At 41.7% G+C, this 15,188-nt stretch overlaps 1 protein-coding gene across 16 annotated transcripts in view; it reads right to left on the reverse strand.

Annotated features, from left to right (window-relative positions):
- The window catches only part of PAK3 (p21 (RAC1) activated kinase 3), a 252,325-nt gene that overhangs the window by 31,261 nt on the left and 205,876 nt on the right, over window positions 1-15,188 (reverse strand). For all 16 annotated transcript variants that reach the window (XM_040468414.1, XM_040468412.1, XM_040468407.1 and 13 more), the window contains one exon: window positions 12,552-12,615. In XM_040468414.1, the coding sequence (XP_040324348.1) occupies window positions 12,552-12,615 (64 nt within the window). The remainder of the gene's footprint in view (window positions 1-12,551; window positions 12,616-15,188) is intronic.

Below are 15,188 nucleotides of genomic sequence, written 5' to 3' on the forward strand. Positions count from 1 at the left end.
TATTTATTTTTGAGAGAGAGAGAGAGAGAGAGAGAGAGAGACAGGGCGTGAACAGAGGAGGGGCAGAGAGAGAGAGAGAGAGAGGGAGACGCAGAATTTGAAGCAGGCTCCGGGCTCCGAGCTGTCAGCACAGAACCTGACATGGGACGTGAACCTGTGAATCACCAGATCATGACCCAAGCTGAAGTCAGACGCTTAACCGATTGAGCCACCCAGGTGCCCCAAGGATGGTTGTTTTTTTACATCTACTCCTACTTCTGCTGCTAGAAAAGGCCATCTTGTTTATTGAACCTTACACTCTGCTTGCTCTCTACAAATGGGTGATCTCGCTGCTCACCCTATACAATTTTACAAATGAGGAACCTGGAACTAGGGAATGCTAAGTAACCTGCCCAAGGTTACACAGTTTGTCAGCAGCTGAACTCACAAATGCATTAGTTGGACTCCATAGTCCACGCTCTTAACTACCATTTCATGTTCCATTACAGATCTTTAGCTTTTCTACATCAAAGCTAAGGGCAAGCGTGGTACTTCCTAAAGTCTGGCCTTGTATCTACTATGTGAAAGTGCCTCCCTAAAATATTTCTCTTGCCTCTAATTTCCTGCTTAACTTAGTCCGCATGCCCCCTCTGTAAGCCATTTAGTTTGCCCCTGCACAACTTGGTTTGATTCCTTTGGCATAACAATAGGAGATGGTTCTTTTGTTTTCAGACTCCATTAAGATTGCTCATGTGGCCAAGAGTGGGCTAGTTCTTAGGGCAGGACTTTCTGTTCTGCTGAGTATTCAAAACACAGTTACTACATGTAGGCCCTTATCTTGCTATACTAATGCACCTGTCATAAAAATACCTAGATATCATATGGTCCAATACTACCGTACATCTACTCATTTGGTTGAGGCACATGCCCTGTTGTGTTCAGGAATGGTGATGAACAGTGTCACCACTCAGGCAACAGCTCTTTCAGAGGGGGTTCCAGTGTTTCCTTTTGTGTAGTTTGCCTCTTAAAAATGTATCACTAAATTAAAAAAAAAAAAAAACAACCACCGTAAAGTTTTGTACAGATCATGTTGTCAAAGGACCTTTCTAAGTACCCAGAATGGAGCCGGGACCAGGTGGTCCAGTCTTTACTTAGTAGAATTATAGATTGGAACAGGGAATTTTCTGTTCCTTCGCTAGGGCATGACGGTCCCCAGAGTATCCGTGGTCATCTAATTTTAAATAGAGCTGTAACACATTACGGGTGTGGGGCCAGGGAGCTCCATGTGTTACAGTCTAGTGATAATGAGGCCACAGTTACAGGCTTTAATCCCTGGAAAGGCCAACATGAAGCCTAACCAGCTGTTTCACACAGTGCACGCCATTGGTTTCAAGGCGGCCGAGACAAGGGAAAGGGGAGCCGGCGGCTTCATACAAGCTCATTACTATGGCTGGAAAAAAAACAAAGTGTAAGCCCTGCTAATGGTGGCTGATTGAGTGGCATCATCCTTCTTTACAAGGGACAGCACACAACACAGTGCATTTAAGAGCAATAAGTAGAACAAAGAGCATCTTCCAGTGCTCTATAAACATTGTTCTTCACAAATGCTAATGTATTCCCAATCTCCTTCATCACAAAGGCTATTATAAAGCTCAGACGACATCTATTTAGTGCCTCCTAGCTGTGCGCTACCTTGTATAGCCCAAAACAGATCCGATGAGGAAGCAAATACTTTTCTGCTTTGGGTGGTCCTACCCAAAGAATCGCTTGGGTAAGCACACTAGACACCACTTATGCTCTTGCGCATAGTTTCTTGAACAAAGCAAAACAAGTCAGAGGTTTTATTCTCAGCACTTATCCCTGAGTTCTATGCTTTACGCCCCTTTGTCAGGTTCTCTAAACAAGCTGTTATTCATCAAGTCCTCTAAGAAACAAGCTTCAAAACGATTCATCTTCCATATGGGAACTTTATGTCAGAGGAGAAGAAGAGGGCTCCTCACTGGGTAGCGAAGATTAGTCTGAGAAAGGCCTAACATGATATATTTACTTTCTCAAGCCTTAAAATGAAAATGAGTTGAGGGGAACAGGGACTGAAGTCTTGCAAAACAACGAGAGAAGAGGTTTATCTGCAATTACTGATGGCTTGATCATATCATTCCATAAAATTATATTGGGGCGCCTGGGTGGCGCAGTCGGTTGGGCGTCCGACTTCAGCCAGGTCACGATCTCGCGGTCCGTGGGTTCGAGCCCCGCGTCAGGCTCTGGGCTGATGGCTCGGAGCCTGGAGCCTGTTTCTGATTCTGTGTCTCCCTCTCTCTCTGCCCCTCCCCCGTTCATGCTCTGTCTCTCTCTGTCCCCCCAAAAAAAAATAAATAAACGTTGAAAAAAAAATTAAAAAAAAAATTATATGATTGGCAAAGATCCAGACGTTGGACAAAATCCCTGTGGCCAAATGTCCTTATTCACAGGAGGAAATCAGTTTCAAGCAGTGCTGCCATGGTCGCTTTCTGACAAATTTAGCTGCGGGGTTCGTGTAATCTACAAAGAGACGCGGTATACCACCGAGGTACTTTGGCATCATACAGACACAGATTCTGTTGGTCAGTGGATCCTTCAATATAGCCTTTTGTTTGCCATATACAGACAGACAGAGCATGAGTGGGGGATGGGCAGAGAGAGAGGGAGACAACAGAATCCGAAGCAGGCTCCAGGCTCTGAGCTGTCGGCACAGAGCCCGACGTGGGCCTTGAACCCACAGACTGCGAGATCATGACCTGAGCTGAAGTCGGACACCTAACCGACTGAGCCACCCAGGTGCCCCCTAGAGCCCCTTCTTAAACGTTCTCCCTTTGGGAAATCAGTGTGTGTATGAGTTTTTATTATAATCCTAGATTCCCAAATAAATTAACGGGGCTGCGGTGGTAGGGTGTGGGCCAACAGGCACTCCTGTACATTGTTAGTCAGCATGTCACATGGAACAACCTCTATGGTGGGGGGCAACTTGGCCATTAAAAGTATCCCTTCGTGGGGCGCCTGGGTAGCTCAGTCAGTTAAGCATCTGACTTCGGCTCAGATCAGGATCTCACATCTCATGACCTCACACCTCTGGGTTCAAGCTCCATGTTGGGTTCTGTGCTGACACCTCAGAGCCTGGAGCCTGCTTCGGGTTCTGTGTCTCCCTCTCTCTGCCCCTCCCCCACTTGCACGCTGTCTCTCTCTCTCTCTCTCTCTCAAAAATAAACATTAAAAAATTTATAAAGAAAGTATCCTTTCATGTAACAATTCCACTTTCAGTAGTTTAACCTAATGATCGATTTGCATATGTATGAAATGGCTTCTTTGTGAAGATCTTCACTGAAGCCTTGTTTATGTGAGCAAAATACTGGAAACAAAACTAAGCGTCTATTGATGAGGCGCTGATTAACTATATTATGGTACATCCAGAAAAAAAAACACCACATCTGTTAAAAAGAATGAGGTACTGATACGAAACCATCTCTAAGACACAGGCAAAGAACAAAATAGGAGGTTTATAACATGTTACCACCTGCGTTAAAAATATACCTACAACAAACACATGTGTACATGCACAAATACACACAGATGTGTACCACATGTGCCCAAATACAAGGTATGGTATCCGCTCCCCCCAGTTTTTTCCTCAGGAAAAAGGGGAATTGCCTTATATTCAAATCCTTATAAAATCTCTCTTGTAATATGGTCATTCTTCATTTTCATTTGTTTTTATCCATAAAGTACTATTTGGGATTGACACCTTAGGTTGAAATAGTCTCAATCAATGCCAGTTTGGATACTCATAGAGAATATCTGTCAGAATTGGAAAGAAAGGATGTAAATAAATTATTTCTGAAGGTATGATCAGAACTGCAAGTGTTGGATGTCATAAACAAGCTTTGTAAAGGTCATTTTCAAAATTAATGCAGTGAAAAGGGCACCCATTAGCCAACGATAGGAGAGTTGGAACATCAAATACAACAGTGAATACAACTGACTGAAATGGATTCAGTATATAAAGGCCAGTGAGCTTATAAAATTTTTTTCATAAAAGAAAATGCTTCCTTCTCTCACTTAAAATCAAAACACCCCTCATAGGACGCTTCTGGAAGTAACTCAGGTACCAACTCCTTACACTGAAATTGGCAATTAAAACTTAAGCATTTAACTTGATTTGCCTGTATGAACTATATTTCAGAGTAACCAAAGACCACCAGCTGATGAGGTAAAGTTCTTTTCAACAAAAGCACTGCAGGTAATAAAATGTCGAAGGTATGATAGTTTTAGAAAATCACGATCTGGGGGCACCTGGGTGGCTCAGTCAGTTAAGTGTCCAACTCTTGGTTTTGGCTCAGGTCATGATCTCACAGCTTTGTGGGTTCGAGCCCTGCATCGGGCTCTGTGCTGGCTCTCTCTCTGCCCCTCTCCCACTTGCACTGTCTCTCTCAAAATAAATAAACTTAAACAAATAAAAACACAATTTTGTAATCCTTCATTTAATAATTGATTTGGGCAGTACAGTCATCAATAGATGAAACCATTAGATGAAAGGCTGATGAAGAACTTTGCATTAGACGGGACAGGGAGTCCCCACTGACTGTTCTTATTTATTTATTTATTTATTTATTTATTTATTTATTTGAGAGAGAGCACGTGTGAGTGGGGGAGAGGAGCACAGGGAGAGAGAAAATCTCAAGCAGGCTCCACACTCATCACAGAGCCCAATGAGGAGCTCGATCCCACGACCCTGACATCATGACCTGAGCTAAAACCAAGAGTCAGATGCTCAACCAACTGAGCCACCCAGGTGCCCCCCGCAACTGACCCTTCTGGTCAATCTATTCATCACTGAAAAATGGGATGATCAGACACTGTGTGCCTTCTGATATAATATGAAATACATAGAACCGACCTATGAAGGAATGTTGCCAAAGGTTGAACTTGAATCTTATTAAGCTTTGAGGACTAACTTCCACTGATAGGAAATACAGGCAATAGATGAGCAAGTTAAAGGACATTGAATGAAACTAACAGACAAATCCAGAAAGTGGTACATTCTACAAGACAATGACTAATTTAGTCAATCCATCAGTGGGAATGGAAAAAGGGGAAATGCTTTAAAGCACGGAGATTTAAGAGACACGATATGTGGATCTTTTCTGGATGCTAATTTGAATGAATCAACTATAAAAACTGCATTTTTGAGACAACTGGGGAACTCTGAGAGTAGACTGGCTTTTAGATGATATCAAGGGATTGCTGAATTGTGTTGGTGTTACCATGGCATTGTGATTATATTCAAATATTGATAACTATTGGATTGGGCCAATAAGAATATGGAGGTTTTTGTAGAATTCTCTCTACTCTTGTGCAAGTTAGAAACTCTAGATTTTGGCTCAGGTCATGATCTCATGATTCATGAGTTTGAGCCCCACACTGGGCTCTGCACTGGCAGTGTGGAGCCTGCTTGGGGTTCTCTGTTTCTCTGCTCGCTCCCTCCCCAGGGAGCTCTAAGTACATAAATAAACCTAAAAAAATAAAATAAAAAGTGGTATCACGGAGAGTTACGATGTGAAGATCTAAATATACACCTGCAAAACAATCATGTAAATGTTATATGGGTGGGTAACTGCAACCAGAAATAAAATATCCAGGGACACAATAGCAGTGGATTCAAAAATATTGCATCTAAAGATGTTAGAGGAGATTCAGATGATGTACTTGGATAGCTGCTGGGTGACTCAAAGCAGGGCTCTAGTGATTACAAAAACAATGATGTTAAAGATGCACATTAAGATTTTGAATTATACTCAGGAAATGCGAGAGTAGAAAAATGTCTCCCAATGTAAACATTATTTTATATAATGTGTGTGTGGAGGGTTTGTCTGGTTTTTCAAGTAGGCTTTATACCCAACGTGGAGGTCAACGCGGCACTCGAACTCGTGACCCTGAGATCAAGACCTGAGCTGAGACGGAGTTGGATGCTTAATTGACAGGGCCACCCAGGTGCCCCATATAATGTGTGGTTTGAAATATATAAATAAGAGTGATTAGCAAGTTAAACATCATAAATAGACACTCACCATTTGTGTATCTAACAGTTTACATGTTCAGATAAGTAAAAAAACTGTTTTTAAAAATTATGTCATTGGGGGTGCCTGGGTGGCTCCGTCAGTTAAGCGGCTAGCTTCAGCCCAGGTCATGATCTCATAGTTCATGAGTTCGAGCCTAACATTGGGCCCTCTGCTGTCAGCACAGTCTCCACTCTGGTTCCTTTCCCTCCCCCACCCCTCTTTGCCCCTTCCCCGCTCACGTGCTTTCTCTTTCTCTCTCAATAATAATAAATAATTAAAAAAAAAATTATGTCATGGTGTGACCTTTTATCCAAGCATACATGATGTATGAGTACGTGTATTTGTGTGTGTGCGTGTGTGTGTGCGTGTGTGTGCTTAGAGAGTGTATGAGAGTTTTACCTAGGAAACCAGTAACAAATTCTTTCCGGAGGTTTCCTCTATACAAGGTAAGATGGAGGCGAAGGCACAAGGGTTGGAGGGACGTTGACTTTTCACTGCCTACTCTTGTGAATCTTCAGAGGGTTACACCATGTCCAAGTACAACGTACTTAAAAAAACTACCCAAACGAATACACATTACAGTGCATCTTGTATCTCTCACTTTGTTTGATAACACAGTCCGGACAGATCTTTTTAGCATGATTTCTTGTTAACTCCCCGGTCAAACTGGACGTTTGACTGTCCATGAGACTGGTGCTGCTGATTGCCCCTTTTGGTCTTTTTGATACGCAGTCACCAAACAGTGGCTAAGGATTTCTTTTATGCCAGACACCGCTGCAGGGCCTAGCGATACCACAGCCCGAAGCCGGTGTTCATTTGGTTTCCTTCCCCAACCGAACTGCCCATAATCCCCACTTGTTAAATCCTATACCTTCTCAAGTCACTATTCCAATGCACCCTTCTCTAAGGATCCTTCCTTATCCCCTCTCCCTGGCTGGAAAGGATTTGTCCCTCCTCTCCATCCACATGTCCCCATAGCTCTTTGTAATTATGTAGCACTCCTCAGTGTATTCTGCTGTACAGAACAGTAGCCGTGGGTGCACCTTTCACCTCTAATAATACCTAACATTTAGTGAGCACTTCCCTATGTGTCATGTGTTGCACTAAGTACTTTAAACGCCTTCCCGGGACGCCTGGGTGGCTCAGTCCATTAAGCGCACGACTTCAGCTCAGGTCATGATCGCGTGGTTCATGAGTTCGAGCCCCGCGTCGGGCTTGGTGCTGACAGCTTGGAGCCTGGAGCCTGCTTCCGATTCTGGGTCTCTCTCTCTCTCTCTCTCTCTCTCTCTGCCCCTTCCCTGCTCATGTTCTGTCTCTCTGTCTCTCAAAAACAAATAACCATTACAAAAAATTTTAAGTGCCTTCCCTTTTTCGCATCTCACGACCTTATGAGGTATGGGCCTTCTGTGTGCTACGAACGACAACACTGATGTTTTCGGAAATTAACTAATTGGCCTACAGACTTCTGAGCTCAGAATCTGGGCTCTTTGTTTTTCTTCAAGGTTTCCCCAAACCATCCCTTCGCTCCTCCGTGGTTTTCCCAGTTTCAAGCGATTTTACGTGGCGAGGCAAGCTCAGATATGAGTGTTGTATACATGTATGCTGTAAGATTCAGGCCTGAAGACAGAAAACATCAGTGAGGGCCAAGGCAGCCAGGGAGAGGTCTGTGGGGGAGAGGGCGGTGAAGAAAAACATGTGGATAAAATTGTGGGCGAAAAGTACACACGTTTGGGAGGGAGGTGAGGGGGTCCCTGCTCATTCCTTGATCCAACTCTCCTTTTTGCCCCGTCAGATGTTCAGAAAGGCGGTGAACACAGAGGTCACCGTGACTCTCAGAACCCGGGTCTCAACTACTGTGTTCTGTTCCTTGCGTCATGTGTAGTCCGCACTCGGGAAAAATTCACTGAATTGGAAAGGTCATGTGTTAAACTGGACCCAAACCGCCTCTGAGTTGTGTCCTCAAAAATGTGTGTCTACTACAGTGAAGAGAGAGCAAACGTGAAACCGAGAGAGAAAGGGGGTCTGCCTCTCAGTGCACTCTCGTTGAGGAAAAGGCCATAAAAACAAATTCAAATACGTTAATGAGGAACCTGTGAGGACAGTTGTTGGTGTTACTAAATTCAGCCCTGTGTAGGGACACGGCTGCTGCCTCTTCGAGAATTCCACAGCCTCGCCAGTGATAGCTGTTGACTGAAACTAAATATTTGATTTTCTTGTCTCGCTCCACCCCCTTTGCTAAACAAGTTCTTTTAATTAACTATCCCACAGAGTGAAGATTCTGCAGTCTTCACCGGATAGATTTCTGACAGACTCATGCTGTTAATGGTAATTTGGAAGGTGCCCGGCCTCTTGTCTTTCCTTTCTTTTCTTTTTCTACACTTCACATACATCTGCTCAAAACACCCAGATTTGGTGGCCAATGACAGAACACTTTTCACAGAAACCTGGTGAAATAATGTCATTTTTAGCCTTCACAGAAACCTGGTGAAATAATGGCAGAAGCCCATACTGGAAAAATTCAGTTTTCCAAGTAGATGAGGGTGATTAATGGAGAGGTTCTTCTCAAATCCGGCTCCCAGGGGTAAGCTGCTGTGTTCCCTGGAGCTGACTGAAACTGGAATACTGGGGCTGATTATTCCTAGTACCAAATGATTCCTGACACAGGTTTGAATTTCACCGTTATAACAGGTAAAGCAAAAACAAGTTAAAAAAAAAAAAAAAACCAGGCTTAATGAAAAGAAAATAAAAACCCTATATACTGAGAGCAGAGATGCATTTGTCTAACTCAGGCCAATCATTCATGGGAAAAAAAAAAATCCATTGAGAGCAATTTAAGTAAAAGGAAAATTAATTTAAGTGGTTTTCTTTTTTTGGTCTAGTGAGAAATAAATCCATATTTTGCTCATTCACTTGAAAAACGAAGAACGGAGAACACAAATCTACTAAAAATGAAAAACCAAAATTAGTCAATTAAATACAAGCTGAAATCACAGCAAATGAATAGATTCTGGTTATTTCTATCGTAAGTTACTTCTATCTTAAAAGCCATTTAGAAACACATCTTGATTTTATATTACTACCATTTGGGTTTGGAAAATGGGCAGCGGAAGATGAAGCCAACATGAACGAAAAAGGCAGACGCGCAACACACACAAAAACCCAAAGAATAAGGAATCAGAACGAGTTATCACAAGAAAAAAGAGGTAGAGACACATGGAGACAGAGAGAGGGAGAGACAGAGGACCGAAAGAACAAGATGGACATATATGGACATATGAAAGCACAGAGGACGGAGGAAAAGGAGAGCTAAAAAGAACAAACATTTCCTTGTTTGTTCCACAAATATTTATTGAGGCAAAAACAGATCCAGAGAGATGGGGGAGGCAGACGGGAGAAGCTCTGTACGTCTTTGACGTTGGCCAAGGAAACTCTTGCCGTTGACCAAAATTGTACAAAATGGTTTCCTCTTTTCTTCTTTTTGAGGGGGGCTACTAAAGTACAAAAACACTGTGATAGACGCCCAAGGAGACAAAAGGAGGAATAAAATGACCTCCTACCCTCTAAGGATGTATTTAAAAGTTTAATTGGGCATATGAGTGAACAATCTACTGGGTTCGACATTCTTTAAAATGATGAACTGGCTGGGAATTTAAAACAGACCTTTCCGCGGTGGCAAGCGGGATTTGACTTTTCACTTTGGATTACAGAGGATTTACAAAGTTAGGCAGAAATACAGAACTTTCCTTTTGCACCTTCAGAGGTCAGCAGCATAAATAACTAGGAGGGGAAATGTCTTTGGAGTATGCAAAGTTCCTTGGCAGCCTCACGTTTGTTCTTGGCGAAATCAGTCTTGCTTCATTACCTGGTATCTGGGAGATATTCGAAACCATCTCCTACTTTTTTCTTTTTTAAATTCAATGCTTTTTTTTTTTTTTTTGGCTCAGTTGGGTCTCAGTGGGAAAGAGCAAGAAAAACAGAATTATAACATCTTCCACTTCCCACTCCCCAAAAGACAGCTAAAAAAAAAAAAACCAACCCTGATTTTTGAATAAATAAACAAATAGCTCCTATTTAAATCTGCAACTAGAGCAGAGCTGCCCGTTAGAAATATAATGTGAGCCGTATTTTAAATATGGGGGGAGCTATATTCTAAAAAGTTTCAAAGATAAAATTAATTTTAAGAATACACCGTACTTAACACAAGGCATGTAAAATACCATCTCAACAGGCAACCAAAATGTAATTTATTACTGAGATATTTTGCACCCTTTTTTCATGCTAAGTTTTTGAAATGAACACGTATTTCGTACTTGCAGCATATCTCAGTTTGGACTAGCCACATTTCAAATGCTCCACAGTCACATGCTTACCATACTGAACAGCAAAGATCAGAAATGCTGCTTCTCTGTGGATTGTGTATCCCTTCCTATTGTTAGCTCCACCAAAACCCCAACCGGATTATAATAAAATCTAAAAGGCAACTTTTGGGGCACCTGGGTGCTTAGTCAGTTAAGTGTCCAACTTCGGCTCATGTCACGATGTCACGATTGGTGGGTTCAAGCTCGCATCGGGCTCTGTGCTGACAGCTCAGAGCCTGGAGCCCGCTTCGGATTCTGGGTCTCCCTCCCTCTCTGCCCGCCTCTCTCTCCAGGTAGGAAATAATGGCTATAGAAGCCAGCCCTGCCCTGCACTTCGGTGAGGTGAGTAGACTTGTCTTAATGTCTTCTTCCTTGCACCCTATGTAACCCTCTGTTAGGCATTTACAGCTATAGACTGTAAGTTCCTTGAGGGCTCACATCATTACCTAGCTCTGTTTCTCTAGTGCTTAGAAAAGTACCTGGCACATAGTTGGCGCTCAATGAACAAGTAATAAACAAAGAAATTAAATTAAATTAATATAGTTTCTTATTTGCCTTAGACCCATTACAAGTGCTCCACAGCCATACATGCTACCGCTACTGTATAGGACAGCACAAATATAGAACATCTCCATCATCGTAGAAAGTTCTATTCGGACAGCACTGTCCTAGAGTGAGGGGCAGAAATACTATTTGACTGGACAGGTGACGGGCTTCGCTAGAGTCCACAAAAGTCCTTTTTTAATGAGCAACAGAGAATACCAGTGATATCAAATGACAAAGAAGCAAAAGCACACATAGGTATGTATTTTGGCCTCTAGAAACTTCGAATACAGCCGTGTTATGGTTTCCACTGGAAGAACAACCATGGCCATATATTTTTCCCTGAGTTTCTGTCTCCCTCTTATGGTTTTCTTACCTTGATTCCCATCAGGCACATTCCCCACAAGTGCCCTTCTTACCTCCTAGCCAAAATATCTAACGAACGCTTTCCCTTATTTCCTGAGATAAGTTGGCAATTTCAAAAGAAACTTTAGTACAGAAGCTAGGAGGAAAAAAAAGAAATAAAGGATAAAAATCGTGAAAATTCGTCAAGCTTCTGTACAATATATAATTTTCTGAACGTAAGAGTCCAAGGAAAAGCAGCAAAGTACGTGAAGAAAAGAGACTCCGCTGGCTGCAGGGCTAGCATAATTTTGTGGGCACATTAGCAGTATCCCTTCCTTCTTAGCCAGGAGACCTCTGGAGATGTACCATCTGGGCTCCTGGCGGCGTAGAGTAGTTGATGCATCTAAATATCTTGTCCCATCCCCCATTTAAGGACCTGTCTTAAGAGCACTTCATTTGTCTTTAAACAAAACGTTTCCCCGTTGCACACATTTGTAGCCTACTCGGGCCCTCATGATCAGTTTCACATTGAGGTCTGAGAAACATGCCTAGTTAGAGTCAGTTTATAGAACCGATGACTCCTACCTTTAGCTCTGGTGAATGATTCGGCCCCGTGGGTCCCCTTGTCTAGCTGATGATCAGGATTTCCTGAGGAACTTCCCCAAAGTTCAGATTCTTGGGTCCCACTCCAGACTTCTGAATCAAATCTCTGGCGGTAGGGCCTAGAGATCTTTATTCTTAACAAGCATACTAAGTGAAAATGATGTACTCCATCTCATTTAGGAATGATTAATCTGTTTCCTTCTTACTTGAGCAGTCAACTCTGCCTGCCTCTGGACTACTCAGTAAGGACCTTCCCTACCTCCACTCTGGCCCTTAACAATTGGACAATGAAACAGGATCTTAAGCATAACATCCATACAGATGTAGGGGGGGACAGGCAGGAAGGGGGTTTTCACACAAGTTAGAGGGTTTCTATGCCTCTACTACTTTTCCAGAGAAATCAGTTTGAATCTTCTAACCATATGGGATTCAAATGTCCCTAAACACTTCATTGTTGGCCCAATATTCCTGCGGATTCCAGCAGGGTGTATTCTTAGGTTAATTAACAGTCAGTCTGTCAGCTAGAAAGCCCAATATTGAGAATGCAGAACAGGAATATAAGCTAGGCTGCTATTGAATGCGAAGGTATGTCTCTGGTGCTTATCTTTTGATATTTCAAATAACAATCACTTACCCTTGACCTATTTTTTCAAATCTTGTGTATTTTTTCTTTGGGTCACCAACACTCACAATGCTTCCTGTGTTTGGGGTGGGGGGAGAGAGGAAGAGAGAGAGAAAGATTTAAATTGGTTTATCTCCCTTCATTTCATACTGAAAATTACAATGCCCGAGTCCATGACAAAACATTGGAGTGATATTCCCATGTAATTTCTGTAATTTACATGGGTAATAATACATTTTATTAAAGTAATACACAGTAATACATTAATTAAAGTAGTTGTAATAACCCATGCTGCTTTTATATTCAAAAATGATGATGTTTGGGAAACAAAAAGGACTGGACACAACTCAACATTTATAAAAAGTTCCCATAAAAGGAGATGGTAGACTAGGAGATAAAAAAATCTAAGGATTTGTGTGCACTATTTAATAGAATCACAATCTTCTCTGAACTGGAGTAAAATTGAGAGCTACATCACATCCAGTTCTTCTGGACAAATCTCTATTGAGCAATTATTATGTTCCCAGTACTGTGATAAGGGTGATGGGCTCATAAAGAACAAAGTCTAATCACAAAGTAATGAGACTCATGGTTTTGGAAAATCTACATTCCCAAACCCAGGGCCCTACTTGCACTCCAGACATTTTGCAACAACTTTACTCGAATATGATTTCACCAGTGCTCCCAAACATACGAAGCAAACACTGACAGCAACGAAAGGGGGTATCGACAGCAACACGATGCTGGTCAGCGACTTTAATTAATAGCTCACTTTCCATAATGGATTGAATAACCAGAGAGAAGATCAACGAGGAAATAGTGAACAACACTATAGATTGACTGGAGCTCATACGGATACAGAACACTTCACCCAACAATGGCAGAGTACACATTCTTCTCAAGTGCACATGGAACATTCTCCAGGATAGATCGTATGTTAGGCAACAAGTCTTACTGCATTTTAAAAGATTGAAATCATACAAAATGCCTTTTTTAATCATAATGGATGCAAATAAAAGTTCAGTGAACAGAAAGATGACTAGAGAATCCCAAGGTATTTAAATAAGACTTGTGTGAAGGGAGATACCTCAAGAGAAATGTAAAAATAGTTTGAACCAAATTAAAATTAAACACAACCTACCAAATTATGTGGGATGCAGCAAAAACAGTGTAAAACATTTTTTTAAAACAGGAAAAAGTTAAGTGTGCCATTCAATGGTTTTCAGTAAATTTTTTGAGTTGGACAAATTTATTAAATTTCACCAGGATCTAATTTTAGAACATTCTGGTCATCCCCAAAATGGAACCTTGTACCTGTTAGCACTCTTCATCCCCCTGCCCTGGTTTCCCAACCCATCCCCAGGCAACCATCAATCTACCTTGTGTTTCTACGGATTGTTCCAAACACTGTAGAGGAAGGTTATAAACCACCCAGGAAAAAAAAAAAAAACCATTAATTTATCATGTTTTGACTCTGGGAGAAAATATTGGTTTTGTTATTTCAAAATATCAAATTTAGTACTCAGAGGATGAATATTTGCCACCACTCGGAATAAATCCGAAGGAAGTACCACTGATTCTTCAAATGGTGTTCAAATGGGTGCAGAAAAATTCTGGGCCATAGCAGCACCGTGGGAATATGGGTTCAGCTTCTCAAGCAGACTACCTTGAAGGGAATAATTTATTTGCATGCCTCTGGCTCTCCCTTCGTTTTTTTTTTTTTTCTTTTAAGCAAACATATCATTATTGTTACCTTTGAATTATATCTTACTAATATGGCCCCTGTTCCAAAGAAGTGTAGAGTCAGTAAGATAAGATTTACACCATGAACTAATCAAGAGAAGATCTATAGACTCTACCTCCTAATTGTTACTCTTATTCATTCCTTCCTCTTCACGCCCATGGCCACTGCCACTGTTCAGGCGCTTAACATCTCTTGCCCAAACAATTGCACTAGTCATTACCTACTTCGAAATGCTACCTTCTCTAATTATCTTCCATGCTACCTTCTCTAATTATCTTCCGCAATGCTTTTGGAACAGGGTGACCATATAATTCACTAACTAAGTTTGTCCTGGATAGACTGAGATGTATGGTCACCCTACTTCAGAATGATTTCACTCTTACTTATAATTCCTCAAAAGTTTCTCCTTGCTACATAATCAAATTCAAATCTCAGTCTGGCACAGAGGGCTCTTTACCGTCTAACACCATCTAACTCCTATCTAACCAGACTGACCACATAGAATTCCACTCTCCATCCCTCCTACTTTACACCCTAGTAATGGTATCACTATCCAAGGCTTAGGTCTCTGCAGATGCTTCCCCTTTCCCTTTCCTAGCGAACCCATGAATTCCTATTTATTATTTAAACATTATTTCAAAGCCATCCTATTTTGTGAATTCTCCTCTGATCCTTCTAATGAGACTTCCATGTTCCTTCTTGAGGGCAGGAACCTTTGTCTTTTCATCCCTGTAACTTCAGTGCCTAGATCAATGGCCACCACTGAACAGATATTTGTTGACTAAATTAATGAGAACAAGAAAGTGTGCGTTCAAGTGCTAAACTGTGTGCTACAAACAACACCCCATGTAAATTCAGACCTACCAGTAGATGGTATACCTTGAAAAAAAAAAGTTTCAGCCATG

The sequence above is a fragment of the Herpailurus yagouaroundi genome, unplaced genomic scaffold, assembly GCF_014898765.1.
Source record: "Herpailurus yagouaroundi ecotype Mexico unplaced genomic scaffold, PumYag 67700, whole genome shotgun sequence".
NCBI lineage: Eukaryota > Metazoa > Chordata > Mammalia > Carnivora > Felidae > Herpailurus > Herpailurus yagouaroundi.